The 19,187-nt window shown below is 37.8% G+C and overlaps 1 protein-coding gene across 1 annotated transcript in view; it reads right to left on the reverse strand.

Moving 5' to 3' along the window:
• Positions 1-5,428: 5,428 nt before the first annotated feature.
• ARHGAP20 (Rho GTPase activating protein 20) overlaps positions 5,429-19,187 on the reverse strand; it is a 150,448-nt gene continuing 136,689 nt past the window's right edge. Inside the window, exons 12-15 of the mRNA XM_060157943.1 lie at positions 14,410-14,519; positions 11,818-12,007; positions 10,517-10,631; positions 5,429-9,425 (exon numbers count right to left, since the gene is read on the reverse strand). Of these exons, the coding sequence (XP_060013926.1) occupies positions 7,573-9,425; positions 10,517-10,631; positions 11,818-12,007; positions 14,410-14,519 (2,268 nt within the window). The 3' untranslated portion in view covers positions 5,429-7,572. The remainder of the gene's footprint in view (positions 9,426-10,516; positions 10,632-11,817; positions 12,008-14,409; positions 14,520-19,187) is intronic.

The following is a 19,187-nucleotide window of genomic DNA, read 5'->3' on the forward strand; positions in this document are numbered from 1 at the left end:
ATCTAAAAAAATTTCCTTTGAAACTTCCTCTTTGACCAATGGATTATTTAGCAGTATGCTGTTTGGTTTCCATGTGTTTGAATATTTTCCTGTTATCTTTCTGTTATTGATTTCTAGTTAGATTGCATTGTGGTCAGAAAATATTCTGCATGATTTTGACTTTTAAAAAATGTTGATGTTTGTTTTGTGGCCCAGGATATGGTCTGTTTTGGTTTATGTTCCATGGTCAATTGAAGAGAATGTGTATTTTGTTATTGTTGGGTGAAGTGTTCTATAAATGCCTATTATAACCTTTTGGTTCATGGTGCTGGTGAGGTCTATATACTTTCTGGTTTTCTGTCTAGTTGTTCTATCAATTGTTGAGAGAGGAGTGTTGAAATCTTCAACTGTAATTGTGGTTTTATCTCTCCTTTCAGTTATGTCATTATTTGCTTTACATATTTTGATGATTTGTTGTTTGTTCATAAAAATTTAGGATTGTTATATCTTCTTGATGGATTGAGGCTTTTATTGTTATGTGATATCTCTTTCTGTCTCTGGTTATATTCCTTGATCTGAAGTTTACCTTATCCAATTTTAATATAGCCACTCCTCCTTTCTTTTGATTAATGATTGCATGGTATATCTTTTTCATTCTTTTACTTTCAACTTATCTATGTCATTGAATTTGAAGTGAGTTTCCTGTAGATAGGATGTAGTTAGGTAAGGTTCTTTTTGTTTGTTTTTTTAATCCACTCTGTCAATCTTTGCCTCTTGATTGATACAGGCAGATCATTTATATTTAAGGTAATATATGTTGGAGCTTAAGCGTGCCATTTTATTGTCTGTTTTCTATTTTTTCCTCTACTTTTTGTTCTTCTGTCTCTATTCTTTCTCTATTCTGTGGCTTAAACATTTTTTTAAGGATTCCATCCTGATTTACATATGGTGTTTTGGAAAGAAATGTTCTCCAAATATATAGTTTCTGTAGTTGCCCTAATTATTACAATATACATATATAGCATATTACATTCTACTGTTATCAACCTTTTACCCCTTCTAGTGAAGTATGGAGACCTCATTTCTATTAGGTCCCTTTATTTTTTCCACTTTTAAATATCATTGTCTTGAGTATCAAATGGTGTTATAATTTTAGTTTCAAGCATCAAATATGACTTCTAAAACTCATGTGAAGAGTCAACCATTATATACTATTATTTCTCCCTTCCATTGTCCTTTCTTCCTGATGCTCCAAATTCCCTTATTCTAGCATATACTTTCTGTTTAAAGAAATTCCTTTGGCCAGTCTTTAAGAGTCTGTCTGTTAGTGACAAATTCTTTAAAGTTTTCCTTCATCTGAGAAGGTCTTTATTTCTCCTTCATTTACAAAGGACAGTTTCACTGTATATGGGATTCTGGGTTGACAGTTCTTTTCTTTCAGCACTTGCAAAATGTGCCACTTTCTCCTGGCCTCCATAGTTTCAGATGATAATTTAATTTGGTGTTCCCCTATAGGTAAGGTGTTTTTTACTGCTTTCAACACTTTTTTCATCATTAGTCTTCAAACATTTAATTGTGATGTGTCTTTCTTTGCATTTATCCAGTTTGGGTTTCACTCAGCTTCTTGAATGTGTAGGTTTGTATATTTTATCAAATTTGGGAAGCTTTTAGATATCATTTCTCTGAATACTGTTTCAGCCCTACCCTCTCTCCTTCTGAAACTCTGATGATACAAATGTTGGATCTTTTGTTACTGTTCCACAGGTCTCTGAGGCTCTGTTCATTCTTATTTATTTATTTTAGTCTATTTTCTCTGTTGTTCAGATTGTGTAAATTCTATCGTCCTCAAGTCCACTGATTCTATCCTCTGTCATCTCCACTCTGTTACTGAGTTTTAAAAATATGTTATTGTATTTTTCAGTTCTACAATTTTCATTTGGCCCTTTTGTACAACTTCTATTTCTTTGGTAGGATTTTCTTTCTTTTTTTTTTTCATTTGTTTCAAGATAATTTGTATTTATTTGCCCATTGACACATTTTTAAGATGGCTGCTTTTAAATCATCTTGATATTGGTGTCAGTTGTCTTTTCTCATTGAAGTTGTGATTTTCCTGGTTCTTGGTATGACAGGTGATTTCAAATTGTATCCCGGACATTTTGTCTGTTATGCTAGGAGACTCTGGGCCCTATTTAAATCTTTTATTTTAGTAGGCAGTCACCTTGTTTAGCTTTAGCACATAGGCCCTGGCCTACCAGGCATTGTAGGTCCATTGATAGTTTTTCAGAACCTTTGTGGTGCTACTTTGATCTGTTCTCAGCCAGAGAAGCCTATTTGTTCTTTGCCCTGAGACACCCCAGGCTGAGTGCTTTTTGTGGTATAGAATCCCTCCCTTCCATGGCTTCTGGCCATCCTAGTGTCTTTGGGTGGTTGGGTGGGGGGGAGTCTTATGCCTGCTGGGGCAAAGATGCTTCCCAGGCTGAACTGCTTGTTGTGACTGAATCCTTTCTGTTATTGCCTGGCCGTTCCAGTATCTCCCAGTGGGGGAGGGAAGTCTCAGGCCTGGCCACTTAGTGTGGCTCAACTCTCCCTTTTGCTGGTGGTGCCTGGCTTACCCAATGGTGTCAGAAGGACTCCCTCTGATCTGGGAAAGGAATGCACATATCTCTGCTGCCTTCGTTTGCTAGGTTGGAAAAGGCCGGGCCTGGCTCTCCTTCTTCTGTTGGCTGAGGGGATGTAAGATGCTCTGTTACTGTGGTTTTTTCCAGTCCTAGGGTTCTGAACCAATTCCCCCGTCTTTTAGGGTTCCCCTTTGGTTGTCCTTTGCATTGTTTCCAGGATATATAGATATACTTAGAGAGAAGGAGCAGGGAGACACAAGTCTATACAATTTTGTTTGGACCACCTTTCAGCCCAACTATTTTTACATTTATCATAGGTTTCTGAATTATTTCTGATACTGAATGATTCTCTTAGAGATATCTAGCTGAGACACAGTAACTTAGCAAAGTTTGTATTGGTCCTCATACATAACTTGTATCTGCTTTATTATGGAAGAGGTATTATCATCATCCCTATTTTAAGATGAAGGTGAAAAAAAAGAGCCTGTGGTCAGAATGAGCTTCTAGCTGAATGTACCTAGAACATAGGGCTATTGTGAGCACTAAATGAAATAAAACTAATAATGCTCTGGTTGCCAGTGCATGCAGGCAACAGTGAGTGCCCAATGTTACTGCTCCCCTTCTACACAGCCTAAATTTTCCCTTAGTTCTTTAAGGTCCCTGAGGACAGGAACAATCTATCTTTTTTTTACCTTTATCCTGGGGTCTAGAATAGTACCTGGCAATAAAAATTAAACTGCCTGACTAGCGTACATATCACTTGTAATATCTCTATCTCTCCCTAGCCATACTCTTTCCCTTTTCTTAATTTTCCTTGAACTCTTTGTGACTCAGTGAATTAGCTCATCTACAGCTTTCCTCCCCCTCTGTTCATTTGCTGTAAGCTTCAAGCAGTAAGCTTCTCTGTGTTCATGTATTTTGATGATTCTCTGCTTCTCAGTCATCTCATTCTTGGGGCAAAGATGTAAAATGTCTTTTTTCTTCTGAAAATTTTAGGCAGTAACCATCAGTTCCTATGACCTGGTAGAGACAGAGTATTTCTTTACAGCAACCATTTTACTGGTCCAGAGTAATGGGCCTACCTCACAAGTACAGGTTTTTAGCTAATTTATTCACTCCTCATAGCAGATCAAGAGGCTGTAAGAAGTTCTAAATTTAATTCCAAGTTACTGTAATCTAAAAATTAAACCTAGATGAGTGAAAACAACTAGCATTTAAATCTTAATGTCTCCCAAACCTGCATCTTCTATTGTCATATAAAATCAAACTCCTGAAAACATATTTACTTTGCCTTAAGAAATTAAATAGGTTAGAAAAACACTCTGAACTATCTACAGATGCACATGCCCTCTGACATTGCACAATGAGAACACACATTGTACAAATTAAGAAACAATATACATCTATTACCACCCTGTGCATATTTCTTTGGGACTTGGAAACAAAATTTTCCAAATTACACCTCAGAGCCTTCTGCCAATTCTACCACATATCTGACATTATACAGAACTAAAGTTTACTCAGTTCCCCTTTTTAAAAATAATACAAATGAAGGATTTATACTCACAGGTGGCTTAGGAACAGAGTAGACTCATACTCGGGGTAGAAAGCACAGAACTCAAGAGTACTCTTCCTTTCAGCAGGAAACTTAGCTTATGAGATATCCTTGTAACCAGACTAGATATTAAAGAAGTTAACATTTTACCCAGCTTTATTATTCATTTTTTTCTTTGTATTGAAATAAACAGTTTGCAAAGACTTCCTCTCAAGTCATTAAAACATGGCCATGTAGGAAAAGATCAGTTAAACACTTACTACCATAATTTGGATTAAGATACATAATATTCTTATTTTCAAAGACAAAATATGCCATTGGTTCAAGGATACATTAGATCCTTTCAATTTGATGCCATGCCATGAAAAGTAGAAAAACACAAAGTGAGATAATTTATTGAATCCAATGTTTTTAGTAGATTAAGCCTCTTCTTTAAAAGCAAAAATCATCTTTATATTTTGCTCAGAGCAAACCATGTTTTTTCTGGACTAAGGTAGTATATTTTTTTGAATCTTCTTGAAATGGTGCTTAAACTTATATAGAGTGAACTTCCATGAACTTTGAGAAGGCAAAGATGCAGCAGTCATGGGAAATAAGAATATTTGATAAGTTTACCTGACTTCATAAGTACTGATGCCTTGTAGTATTTGGATCCAGACATCTTCGGATGTCTGGACGTGTCTCAAGTCAACTGGATACTCTGGTCTGAATGGTTCAAATTTAGACAAGAAAATCTCATACAGTCAATTAAACTGAGTTGATGGTTCTCTGATATGAGAATATAGACTTAATACGTATCTGATTCTAGGAGCGCAGTGTAAATATAATATCTAAGAAAAATGAAGACTTTGTGTATGAAGCATAACTTGTTTGGTAAACAGTAAGATTAGAAAACTATAAAAGAAAAAAACCTCTTTTTCTAGAGAGACTGACCATGGCCTATGACCAAAAGGTCAAAGTTCCAATTCAACATTAATTACATTTTATGAAATTTCCAATGTTAAGCAGAAATTGGGCTCATTAGCTAAAACGAGTCTACAAAGGGCAATATTGCTCTGGTGGGACTGTTAACTCTGAAGAATGGTGTTTTATTTAATAGACAAAATGGACTTCATACATATCCATTATCAGTGCCTTTAAAACCAAACAACTTTAAAATTTAGCAGCAGTTTCTGCAAGTACAAAAATACACATTTATTACATAACATATGGTAGTAAAATTTGTCAAGATATATTATACAAACTCAAAAGCATTTTAGATAAAGCATTGGTCTAATATATTATAGATTGACAGAGTATGATAAAATGACATGTAGTCTGTCTTCAAATCATACAATATAATACTTTACAGCAATATTAACTATTCACATTAAATGTTACAGGAGTATCTAAGGGAACACAGAGAGTAGGAATGGTTATTGAAGAACCTCAGCATCTATTTTCTTCCATGCTTCAAACTGAGTGGATGATTTCCTATCCATCAATATGAAAGCAAAAAGGATAGAACTATTATTTTGTTAAGTAGAGAAGCAATTTCTTCTAGAAAGACACTCCAAGCCATAAGAGCTTCATTCACATCTTGTGGTTCTGCAGTAGTATGCCCTAAGGGTGAGGGGAATCCCTGTTGCCTTTATATATTATACCACAAAAGATGCCTATGGACACTTAGGAGTCTAAATATAGGAGTGGTTAGTTATAAGGTAAAATCTACTTCACATCTGTGACTGAGATGGCCAGTGTCATAAAGGAGCTCTTTGGAGAGAGTTCTAAAAGTTAATTATAATGCTTAGGACAAACAGGGCCATGTCCCCTAGAGGTAGGTAGCACCTAGAGCTAATACTGAAAGGACTTCTTCTATCTTACAGAAAGCATTATTTTTTTTTCTATAACTGCAAAATGCAACCTTTAGGACAACAGTGAAAGAACATTTTGACATGAAAGTTTCTGGGTGGCTGAGAAAAATAATTTGGAATTAAGCAAATTTGTGGGAGGAAGGTCCATCTGAAACTGAACTAAAGAAACAAAATGGGCTCTAAGCAACTTCTTATAAGTAAGTATTTAAAATGAAGGAAGATGCACATTCACTTCTGATTCTACCCCTTCACACTGGCTGGCAAGGCCAAATAATCCATGGAAATAATCCAGGAGAGGTACTGGTATAAACTTTAAGGCAAGAGAGGAGAAATGTCCATGGATATGAAATGAACCAATGGGGTATAAACCATGAATCATTTGGAACAAAGAATATGTAAAAACTTCTGGAGGTAAGAAAATCCAAAGCCGATGACTGTCTGAAAGGAGGCCTGACAGCCACTCTTATGGCTCCTCTATTCTGTGACTCTTTATAACCTGCCAACCTCAAAACTGTTCTCAACTGCCAAGTGACAATTAGAAAAGGGATGATTTACCAGTGATTTTTTCTGGCTGACTAATCTAAGAGGCAAGGAGCAGAAAAACATTTCAACAAAGAGGAGCCATGCTTTGATCACATGTTGGCAATAGCAATCGTGTAATAGAGAAAGGACTGCTGTGGCAGTTTTCTCCTCCACACTAAGACAGCAAACACAGTCAGAAGGTCACCTTGTAACAGGAAAAATGCATTTCTGGAGAATGTTTCTAGCTCAGGCACCTTGCAAGGACATTGAAATGAGCAACCATCTCCTTCTTTCTCCTCACAGTTCTGTGTCCTGGAACCTCTGCAGAGCAATGAAACACTAATGGAAAAGCACAACCAACACAACCAAAGAAACAAAACAAACAAACAAAAACTATTATATCATGGTACTCATGGCTTTTGAATCACTGTAGTTTTCTTCCTCTCTAGTTGCATCAATGGGCTAATACCTGAAATGATGTTGTGAGGGCATGTGACTGACTATAAAATGTCACAGAAATGGCCACTGGTTCAGATTTGGGGAAAAGTTTCAAATAATTTCCTTTATTATTGAACATGTTTTCCTTCTGTAGCTTTGATTAGTGGCATTTTTCTTGCCTACTTATTAAACACATTCCATGGAATGTGGATGGTTTCTCTGAACCCTTCCCTCTCTCTCTACAGTTTCTATTCTTCACTTTTGACTTCCTGGCTTTCTCAGGTTACTAATTTCATCATACATGGCATATTTCCTCTACAGAAGATGCTTTCTCTAGCCCTCTGCTTGTAGCTCTTAAAACGCATGACAGGATCAAACCATGCTCTAATAAGGAAAAGCCTCCCAAACACTTAGGTGACAAAAGTTTTGTCTAAACTTTTTGCCAAATAGTCTCAATAAAGAGAATTCTTTTGTTGTCCTAAGTATTAGCAATGATTATCCTTATGCTACCCATCCCAGGTATTTTACACAAAGAGGTCATAATAATTATCTTTATATCATGATTAGCCCAGTTTCTGTTCTTGTAGACATCAGATTCTTATTGTGGTTAAATGTCTTTGGTCAAATGTCTGTCCTCAACGTCACAAACCACTGTAGGCCCTGAGTCTGGGCTGCACACATGATCCACAGTCAAAGAGCTGGGTGAGGATCTTCCGTGAGGCAGAGTACCAGGAGAACACTGCCCACTAATCTCTCCTTCCTCGGGTGACTTCATACAAAGCCCGAGTCTGTCTTCCACTAGGCTGACTGGAGAGCTACAGTGTTTCTCTGAGTCCTGGCTGGGGTAAGAACTATACCAGCGGGCTGTTTGCACAGCTCCAAGTCCTTCAGCCACCCCTTGGGGCATGTCTTTCTGTCTCTCATGCAGTGCGTTGGCTTCTGGAACACCAGAAGCCTGTGGAGGAGGCTCTGTGTGTCCTTTTAGAGAATCTATTTTATTTTCCTCTGGTCTGGGTGCCCTTGCCTTCTTTTTGAGGGACCAGTTTTTCAAACTGGCTACTCCATTTCTCAACCATGTGCTGGGGTGAAGAGTTACAGAATGCATTTGTGAATGCCACTCTACACTGTCCTTTTTTGTATAAGCCAGGTGGCTGCTGGCCTGCCCTGATGAGGGACCAGGAATTCCAGAAATGAGGCTGGAACTGCTAAAGTCAGAAGAAAGCTCTTCCTGCTTTCTTTGAGCCTGAAAAGTGCAATCTATTGGAGAGGAAGTTTCAGTGGGTGTAAACACGGAGTGTTCAGAAATCTGAGAAAAAACACTGTCTTGGGAGCTCACTGATGAGCCAGATGGAGAAGTGCCTGGGGAGGACAAGCTGGAATAGCTAGTCCTTGAGCAAATGTTTAATCTTGGGGGTAAAACCTTCTCAGTGTTTTGGTTTGTGGCACTAGTCTTGCCCACCTCAATCCCCATGACCAAACTCTGATTAATAAGCTTTTGCCCCTCCATTTGCAAAGACTTGTGCCGCTTGAGATAATCTTCCTCTCCATGCAAGAGACTGGCTTCATAGCTGGCTTTATGTTGTTTCTTTGAATGAATCCCCCTGAGATAGGTCAGTTTGCAGTGTTGGTCATCAATGTTGGGCTCTGAGCATCGCCGGTGTCTCCTTGAACTCTTGAGGGCATCTGTTGTGTGTGGTGGGGAGTATCCAGATGTATGTGTATCAAAGGTCTGGTTCCTGGGATGATCACATGAGGACATGTGACTATAAGATGCCATGGAAATAGCTACTGGCTTGGATTTAGGAAAAAGTTTTACATGATTTCCTTCATTATCAGACAAGCTTTTCTTCTTAACATTTTTATTAGTGGCATTTTTCTTGATATCAGTGCCTACGACTAAACTCTTTTTAAAACATGTCTTACCCTCTTCCTGGAGGGGTTGATTCTGATTCAGATGGCTCTCATCTTTTTTTGAGAGAACTGCATCACAGCTGGACTTGCGTAGCTTTTTCTGATAAAACTCCCTGAGATAGGAAAGCTTTGAATCTAGATAGTCGTAGCTGGGCTCTGAGCAGCGCCGGTGTCGCCTCAAGCTTTTTGGAGCATCTGCTGCAGTTGTGGACAGGTGGCTGGGCGTGCTCATGCCAGAGGGGCCCCTGGCATGATCCTGCAGGGGTTCCTTTGTGTACACTGCAATGTTCACTGGCTTGGATTCAAGAGGCTGTTCCATTTGAATGTCTTCATCTTTAGAATGGTCTAAGTCAAAGTCGCTCAGGGTTAAAAGACCTTCTACCTCAGGCTGGTCGAGGTCATAGTCACTGAGGGTTAACACGGAGTCCATGCTTCTGCTACCCTGACCAAGTTTCTTTACCAAGTCACTACACGGGGCATCAACATCCTCATTCAGCTCATTCTCCAAGCTGTCATAGGAGGAGTCATTCAGTTGGAAGCAAGAGATATCTGTTGAAAAAGCGAATCATGATTATTGTTTTTACTTACCCAACTGTGATGATGTTTAGCTTAATTCTGTTTTCATGCAGATTGTTCAAATTCCTACTCTAAAGAAAGAAAGGATCTTTCACAGTCTTCCCAGTAGTAAGTGCAGAATTAAAAATAAACTGTTGGGGTATAATAGATTTACCTCAGTTCCTGAAGAAATGGGCTTTCCTTAAGTAAGATTTCCTCAAAGCAATGAGGAGATACCAAGAAACAGTTAAAAATATAAAGGAATTTAATGCCAGATATACCCAGGTTCTGAATAAGATATACCCAGGTTCTGAATAAGACTCTTATCTTTTAAATGGATTAGCTGGTGAATATACATAATTAACTCTAGTCTCAGAGATACCATTTACTAACCCTAACAATCTCTATTTCACAAAGATTTTTTACTATCCTTTATTTAATCTTTAATACAACCATCACATTTAGATATTATGGTTTATCCATATTTATAAACGAAGATAATGATTTTCAGTGGCATAGAATAATTGGCCAAAGGTAACATAACTAATAATTTGTGGTACAGGAATTCATAATCTGGAACGTTGAATGTCTTTACCCCTAACACACCCTGGCTTGCCCCATGATGCTAGTTGTTTTTAAAGTGTTTTTGCAGTGCACTAGAATTCTGAGAAGTCTCAGGGACCTCTAGGAGGAAGGTGAGGAGCAAAAAACCCAGGGCTGCCTCTACTGCCTCTGGGCCTTCTACTCCAGTTTCAACCACAGCAGCTGTGTTATTCATATTGGGGTTCCTTGTAAAGTTTTATTTAAAGAAAGGTTAAAAACATCATACCATATAATGCTGCCACTAACAACTTCTTGGAGTTTGGAACCTTGTCTTATACATTTCTTAACCCTACCACAGTGTTAACATACTCTGACCTATTAGCAGGCCTTCTAAGGAAGGAGCAGAAGTCCTAGGCCCACTAACCCAGGTGAGAGGCCCCTTCACCTGAGCTGCTGTGGGCTCCAGGATAACCACTGTCCCAGCTGATCTTCACAGATGTGTGTCTGTTTCCCACAAAAAACAATCCAATTATTCACAATACCTGAGGCATTCTCTCTAGTATCACATCTCACTGAAACCTCTCCCAAGAGGGAAGTGATTTCTTCTCCAAATATCCGACAGCAATTTTCAATCAGAAATTGTATAAGAAGAGAAACCTGTACAAAAAAGGGACAAAAATAGTAGCAGTAGAACTGCTACTTCTCATATAGCATGTCTATAGATCACATTTCATATATGAATCCTGATTCTAACAAAAAATGCAAAAGAATCCTGAGAAAAATTCATGTCTGCTTTAAAAGTATACAATACAGTTTCCTCTAACAAACTATAATACTTTCAAGAGTAGTTTGAGCATAGAAATTAACTTTAATCAGTGGACTAAAGTTATTATTTGTTATTATGTGTGGCCTTGGCTTAATGCTAACATTTTTATGCCAATAGTTCTGTCTTTAAAATTAGAGTAATTTTAAGTATTCTCTATAGGGCATTTGGGGTGAAGAAATAAACCTTCTCATTAAAATTCATGAAGCATCATTAGATGAACATTTATAAAATGCATTTCTTATGTAAAAGGCAGGTGTCATAAGCGTGGGAAGTGGGTAGGTATCCTCTGTGGATTTATTGTGAAGGAGAGAGACAGCTGGAGAGAAAACTTGCATTTTGCCTGACTAGTCTCTTCCCTTAGGCTCCCTAACTGGAGGTGCTTGGGGGAAGAGGTAAGATTTTACTAGGGAGCTTTGTGCCTCCATGGGATATACCGGAACCTTCACATAGTTTTCTTGCCCCAACAGCTGAGGCAAAGGAGCAGGCAGAATGTTGGGAGCAAGGGAAACCGATACCCCCACCCCTGTGCTAACCACCAGGCCCTACACCAGTGTGATTTCAAGTAACTACTGTATGAACTATGTCGATATTATCAACACCTCCATGTTTTAGATGAGGAAACTGTGGATCAATGTAACTAATTTTGCCCAAGATTGTACATCTGGCAAGTGGTAGGGCTGAGAATCCAACCCTGACCTGTCAAATTCCAAAGTCCTTATTTCTTTTTAAAATCATATCAACTGCTTTCTTATAACTCTATGGTTTAAGTCAGTCAGTCATAGTTGGTTTTCCTCCTGAAAGGGAAAAGGGAAGTAATCCAACTGCTATCACTTTTTTGCTCAAGAAATCACCTTTCTACAGTCTACCAGGATAGGATAAAACACTCAATGAACTCAAATTTATAAGGGTATGTACTGAAGTTATTTAAGAAAATATCTTTCAGAATTAATACCCTGAATGTTAGCTTCAAAATGGGGACTTGGTCCCTCACAGCATAAAAATGAAAAACTTCATTACCTTTTTTGTAAATTCGTTTTCTAGTTCTGGACTGGAGGAAGTAGGAGGCCAAAGAATGCTTGGAGCGATGCACACTGCTAAATTAAATGCAGTCATCTGATTGGATGAGGAATGTTGCTCAATGTTGTATAATACCCCAAAAAGATACCTTAGGAGAATAACATTGGCTCTTGGAAGCTGGTCTAATAGCCTAAAGACAGAAAAATGCACTCTTTAAGCAAACATTTCATAGAAAACTTGTATAGCCAGGCAGCCCTTGCTTTTCACAGTTGAGATGTACAGGAAAGTGTGTTAACATGGTACATGCAAAGTGAGGACTGCCTGTACATAGAGAGAAAGTGAGCACTGGAGATTTATTTATTTATTTTGTACACTGCCTTCACAATCCAATGAAAATGTGAAAGAATGCAGAAAAATGGTTCATAAAAAATTGCTGCCTGAAATATTTACCTGAAACTGGTACAATGTGTCTTATGCAAATCCTGTAACATTCCAGAATATTCTCAACCAATACCCCAAAAAACTTTCTGATGAAATTAAACAGTTATACTTAATATGCTCCTTTACTTCCAAGTGGCAACACAAGGATTCTGTCTCTTGGTAAAAACCCAAACTTCAGCTACGAAGACTCCCGGGTCCATTCTGAGAGCTTATGCTCTGCTCCCACAGCTTCCGAGATCAGTTTTGTCCCACATCTCTTTATCTCACTGGTGTTACTTTCACACATAAGTCAAGCTTACGACAGTATTTTTCCTACTGTTCCTATTTTGTAATTGATAAGAAATTTTAAATGAACATTCACTAAAAATGATTTTTACTACCATACAGAAAACATATGTTGATAGTCATGCTTGTTGCTTTTTTCCAGCAAGAATCTGTAACCTGGGGTTACACTGGGTAATCTGACTCCTGTTGCATAAACAGCAGAGAGGTGTTTTTTCGGCACTATGGACTGACAATGAGTACAGTTTTGTAGGGACAAATTATGAAAGATACTTAAATGGACCAAAAGATTACTGAATGTATTCAATGGAAAGTGAGGCACTGTCTACCATACTCTAGGGCAGTGGCCCCCAACCTTTTTGGCACCGGGGACCGGTTTCATGGACAACAATTTTTTCATGGACAGTGGGGTTGGGGGGATGGTTCAGGCGATAATGTGAGCGATGGGGTGCTATGCGGAGAAGCAGAAGAAGCTTCGCTCGCTTACCCGCCGCGCACTTACCTCCTGCTGTGCGGCCTGGTTCCTCACAGGCCGCAGACTGGTACTGGTCCATGGCCCAGGGGTTGGGGACCCTTGCTCTAGGGTATCTGATTCTATGGGGGCCCTAAACCTTTGAGTTATTTTACAACTCTGAAAACTGTAGATTACTGACAGCAGTGCACTTAACACTTGTCCATAGACTGGAAAATTCTGTCTGGTGGAGAGATAAATGGTTTATTTGTACATACACCCCCGTGCCCCAGTAGTAAAAGTCAGTTTTGCATCTACTTGTAAATTCATTTCAGCATTTCTGAGTTAACTATGTAAGTTGTGGTATTGATAGTTTGAAATCTCCTTTGAACTGGCAGTAATATCTTACTAGTTCTCTCATTAATTAATGTTTTAAATAAAATCTTTCACATGTGTTAATTCTGTATTTGTATGAAAGCCATAAGTCTACCCTCTTTAAAAAAAAATCACCCATTTAACAGTTTGTAGAATATAAAGTTTTAGACAATGAGCAACAAAATACAAAATCTGATGTTCACTACCTCTGAATGGTTTCCACCAAACCTTAATGGATGCAGAGATAGAATTTTGTTACATGGCTTTGATTCTGGTGTCTACAACAGTTATACTATTTTCTTCTACTGATAAAAGGTGTCTATCAATAGCAGTGTGTAGATAATAATTTGTATTTGAAAGCTGCTCAAGAAAAACCTGTACTAAACAAGCATAGGCAAATAAATGATATTGGGATTCTTGGGTTTTCAGAGAGCTGGAAGTATTGCTTTTCTTATAATGCAGGAAATATTCAGGAATCAGGATGGTGAGTCCTGCCAGCAACTTACCTTTGCATGAGTACAGACAATGCATTCTTTGCATGAATACAGACAATACACTTTTCTCTCTGTAGTATTCCCACATACCCTTCTCCATATATCTCTTTCACTGATTATACTACACTGTTATTCTTTGTTTCGTCTATTCTATCTATTCAACTAGACTTAGTTCCCTGAGGGGAAGGAATTTTCTCTATGTGAATTCAGTTGCTAAGTGAAGTATATAAGGAATTGTCTGGTTAGTTAAATATTTACCAAAACTAAGATCATAAATTGTAGATTGGGTCTACTGTGTTAGCTATTGGTCTAATGGGTTTCAGCTCCTATCAGATTCAGATATACAGAAGGTGTACAATGGTAGAGTATTCCACGTTAATAAGGTTAGGGGAAAAAAACAATAACAATGACAGTAGCTAGCATAAATCTATTTTTAAACTGGTCCTCATGGATTTGACTTTGATAGTCATATTACATTAATAGACAAACTTATAAAATATAAGTTTTTTAAAAAGTATTTTTGAGAAATGACCAAATTAGAATAATTACCTTTGAACTGCATTTATTTTCTCTTCATCATTTCCTTGATCCATTACACAGACCCAATGATCATAGAGATCTGACGAAAAAGTACTTCCTGGAATATTTCGTAGAAAATCCTTATATAGAGGGAAAAATAAATATTTTAAATTGTTATTCTCATGCTAATTATATATGAGAGATATTACAAAGAAGACACGTTATTGGAAAGTACAGTTAAGGTGTCCCTTCTTTGGAATACACAGAGCTCTGTGCTAGCCCTTCAATGATGTGCACACATAGAAATGCATGCTTTGATATTTTTCTAACAAAAACCAGAGGGAAATTGGATTCTGGACTATAGTGGTAAAGATAATGGACAACCCGTTTGGGATGAAACCTCCTGTGTGTGTACATTTTAGCAAATTAGTATAACACGGCAGGGTCTGGCAAACCATCCTAAATCCTTTTTATTTCACTAGTTAAAAGAAATGCATGAAGATATTTGTGAGATTCATAATGTGGTAATCAGTCATCCAATCATTCTATACATATTTATTCATATATCCCAGGCATTGTTTAAGGTGCTAGGGATAGAGTAGTAAATAAAACCAAGTCCCTGTTATTTTAGAACTTTATATTCCAGTGGCATTGGTGAATAATTCCATCCAGAGGTACTTAGAATTTCTCCTTATATTCCCCATAGAAGGGCTCTCATGTATCATGGGGAGAAAGCACTCCAGGCTATGACTGGGCTCTGGGAGCCTAGGACAGCACCCCATGCCTAATGCACATTAAATAATATGTCCCTGGGGGCTTCCCTTCCCTGGTGGCGCTGTGGTTGGGAGTCCGCCTGCCAATGCAGGGGACACGGGTTCGTGCCCGGGTCCGGGAGGATCCCATATGCCACGGGGCGGCTGGGCCCATGAGCCATGGCCGCTGAGCCTGCGCGTCTGGAGCCTGTGCTCCGCAACAGGAGAGGCCACTACAGTGAGAGGCCCGTGTACCGCAAAAAAAAAAAAAAAAAAAAAAATGTCCCTGGTACGTTATCCTGTCTGGCCTTTGAGAGCCTTTTATTTTGAGGCCACTGGCAGGGCTAGGTGTGGTGAAACCAGACTATGACACAAGTAGAATATAATAAATGGAGTTTGTTGTTTGACATATGTTAATAAAAAGCTTAAAAATGAACTAATTTTGGTCCTCGTCCTATGTTCCTTTCTGATCTAGGCCAATTCTCTCTGCTGCTTTTGGCATGGTTCTAACAAGCCAAGCTTGCAAAGTCTGATCTCCACCTTAGTAAACTTCAGGCAGACAAAACTCAATTTCATATCTAAGCACTGTACCCATGGTTGACTATCCTCCTGCAAGTTCCTGCCTACAACATGGAGATAGGTGAAAGTCTGCAATTGAATAATTTTAATCCTTGCTGGAAAATCGAATCAGCAACTTCATCTATGTGCTTTAAAACGGCAATGCACAACTTGTTGCTTATATGTCATGTTTTTATTACTAAGATGGAAGCTGTGATACCTAAGTGTTACAGTTAGCTAATTAGGTGAGCATGTCCCCCACCAGCTTATTAGCTCCTTCAGGGCAGGATCAGACCCTCACCTTCTACATCATACACCTTAATGCCAAGCACAGTCCCAGACATAGTCGAGGTCATTACTGAAGTGTTGCTATTTGTCATATGGTCAAATATTAGTGAAGGACAAGGGAAGGTCAACTAACTATAACTGAGATTCTAAAATAATTTTTATAAACCTCTTTGTAGTCATGTTACCTATTATTATACATTTGTTTTAGAGTAGTTAACAAGTAGGAAGATGACTGATACAAAGTCTTTCTCTGTTCTATTATATTTTTCAGCAGAAATGTACCTGGATACTTGTGATTCAGATGTGTCATCACAAAAGTTACCTCTTTCTTTTGGGTAAAGCTACCGAATTTTCACAATTTCAGACTAATTTTAGTTGCTGCACCTACTTTAAAAGTCAGAGTCAGAAGAGCCAAAATCTGTTATTTCAAATTGGGGCAGTGACAATGCCTCTCTTTTCAAATCTAAGTGGAAAAAATACTTATGATCTGTTTTGAAGAAAAACATCATTAAATCTTAAAACTTACACTTGAAAGATAATAACTTGTAACATCTCAATGAACTCTCCACAGCTGGAATAACAAGTTGCGAAATAACAACCACCATCGGTCTGAGAAAGGATGTGAGAGCTGGTTCTGAATTACAATCACCAACTCTTAGCACTCAACGGAAAGCCTCCTCCCCTCCAAAACCAGAACCCAAGCCATCAGCAGAATGCCCATATTAATTTGAGATGAGATTCCTAGGATTAAAAATGAACTTTTCCTCAAAGGTCTGATGGATCAAAATTACAGTATCTCAAGCAATTTTCTTCCAATTATAGTTTGAAGGTTAAGCTTATATTTAAACAAAACCAGTATAAGCAAAACATTTAAAGGAAAACTTAAGTATCACTTCCAAATAGTCTTAAAAACAAGAAACAAAACAAAACAAAAGCTCAAAAACTTTCGGCAAAAAGTTTCCCTTTCCTGCAACCACTTGGAAGAAATGAGAGTAAAACACAGTTATATGATTATGAAACTTTAATTAGTTGGAACCCATCTAACCAGACTTTTCAATCATTTGGATTACTTTCTGTCTTTTGTTTATTCCTCTATAAGTACAATTTCTTCAATCTGAAATACAGTTTAACTCTTCTAGAACCATACTTCTTTGTAATAGCCTCAACAATTTAGTACAAAGTTTTAAGAAGCATAGTGCTGTGATGAATAGCATAGTAAGGAAAATTTTCTAAAACATAGGCTTTAACTTCTTAAATTAAGAGATGGGAGAAAGCCTAATTATATGAAAAAAAATTCATCATGCATATATCTGCATGTATGTGGCTAAGCACACCATACATACTTTTATTGTACTCTAGGATTGAAGGGTAATCACAAATCCTGTGTAAAATAAATTAGATGACCCTAGCTCCAATTCTCCAGTTCTTTTGAGTGATACTTTATTGTGAAAGTCCATGTCAGGGATTGTTTAAGAGCAGACATGGCTCTTTTACCAAGAGACATCTGATTGTTCATTAAGTCATGAAGTATGATTCTGTAAGCAACTGACCAGCAGTAGGGATATGGAAGAGTCTTCTTCACCATGTTTTCCTTAATTTGGTTTTTATGCTCCAGGCCCTGGGATGCAGGCTGGGGCACTGTCTCCACCCCTAGCTCTGGTGCATTCCAACCCTGCTGGGAGATGGGAGCCTGATGCTGGTCTGCAGAAGCTATTGCTGAGGCCAAAACCTCTGATAAAGCTGGTTTTGACTCTAGGTTTTCCAAAAATGTGAGGCATTTTCAAGAATGTGAGGAGGAAAACATTTTAGAAGTCTAACTCAAATGTGGATGTGAGTTAAGTAACCACAGGGGTGGGTTCTAGGGTTTTTTTGGCCATAAGTAAGCTTATCTGCCACAAGCATTTTTGCTGCAAAAACTTCTACCAAATAATGAATTGGCTGTAAGGCAATTCTACCATAAAAGGTAAAATAACAAAAAAATAAATGAGGAACATTAAAAAGGATATAATGAAACACGAGAATAACAAAATTAAGGACTTTATTGTGAAATGCAAAATATCTGAACGCATTTAAAATGTGTGTAGATTCATGGCACTACTGCGCAATTAACTGACATTATTTTGTGGGTTGCACTTAAGCACTTGTCTTCCAAGTCTTTCGTTCATAGTATTTTATACATTTTTTTTGCTTGTTGATTCGTCTCTTGTTCAGCATCACACTTTTTCTTTTTTTGCTAAAATTTCTTCCTTCATTAAGAGAGGCACCAGGTTTCAAATACTACGTACTAGGATGCATATTTGTGCCTGAGTGCTTGTGAAAGCCTTCCACACCATTGTATGTTTTTGGCATACTGTCATTTGTCCATTGATAAATGTTCCTAAGTTCTAGGGGAAATGTGCGTTCATGCTATGCCTTCAAGGCCCTTGGCCTCCTTCACCTCCAATGTAGTGTGTTTCAAAATATGAAACCAACTCTTGGGACCAATCATCATCATCTGTCATGATTTTTATATTGTGTATGTCAAAACAAACTGTCAACCAGTTATTTTATTTTTTATGGTAAAGTTGACCTGTGGCCAATGAGTTATGTGACAAAAATATTTGCAGCAAAGAAGCTTACTGTGAAATACCGGACACACATGGGATGAAGGGTGAGAATCTTTAAGAATGCCAAATGTGGTAAGGATTTCATAAAAGAAGGACTGGATGTTGGAGTCATTCCTACTCCAACTTTACTTTTAAAAGGCATTAGGGGGAGACTGTATAAATGAATGGAATTTTCAGTGGTCTCAGTGAGCAATTTTTTGTTTCAGTTGTTAGGCAAATGTTTGTTTACTCTGGTAAACTCTGTTTCAAAGTTTAATAAAAGTTTACTTTTGAAAATTTCGCCTTTATTAGGAAGATAGTGAGATTGTGAGAAAGTCATCAGGATGTTTACTTTGGTAAACATGCTGTGTGTTATGATTATTTTAAATTTTTATTTAATTTTTTTGCATGGGATTGGCAGATGTGAAGATGAGGAGAGTGCTGTGGGATGAAAAAATTTTAAAAAGCCTATCTGACATACCATATCATTAGCAGTGGCTTTTAAATGCCCATGTGACATTGTGAAGTGTTATTTAACACTTTTTAAGATTCTAATTCTATTATGGTCCTTTGCAGATGGGGATAATGTTATAGTGAGAGAAACCAGTTGTCTTTCTCCAGAGCT

This window comes from Lagenorhynchus albirostris, chromosome 9, assembly GCF_949774975.1.
Source record: "Lagenorhynchus albirostris chromosome 9, mLagAlb1.1, whole genome shotgun sequence".
Lineage (NCBI taxonomy): Eukaryota > Metazoa > Chordata > Mammalia > Artiodactyla > Delphinidae > Lagenorhynchus > Lagenorhynchus albirostris.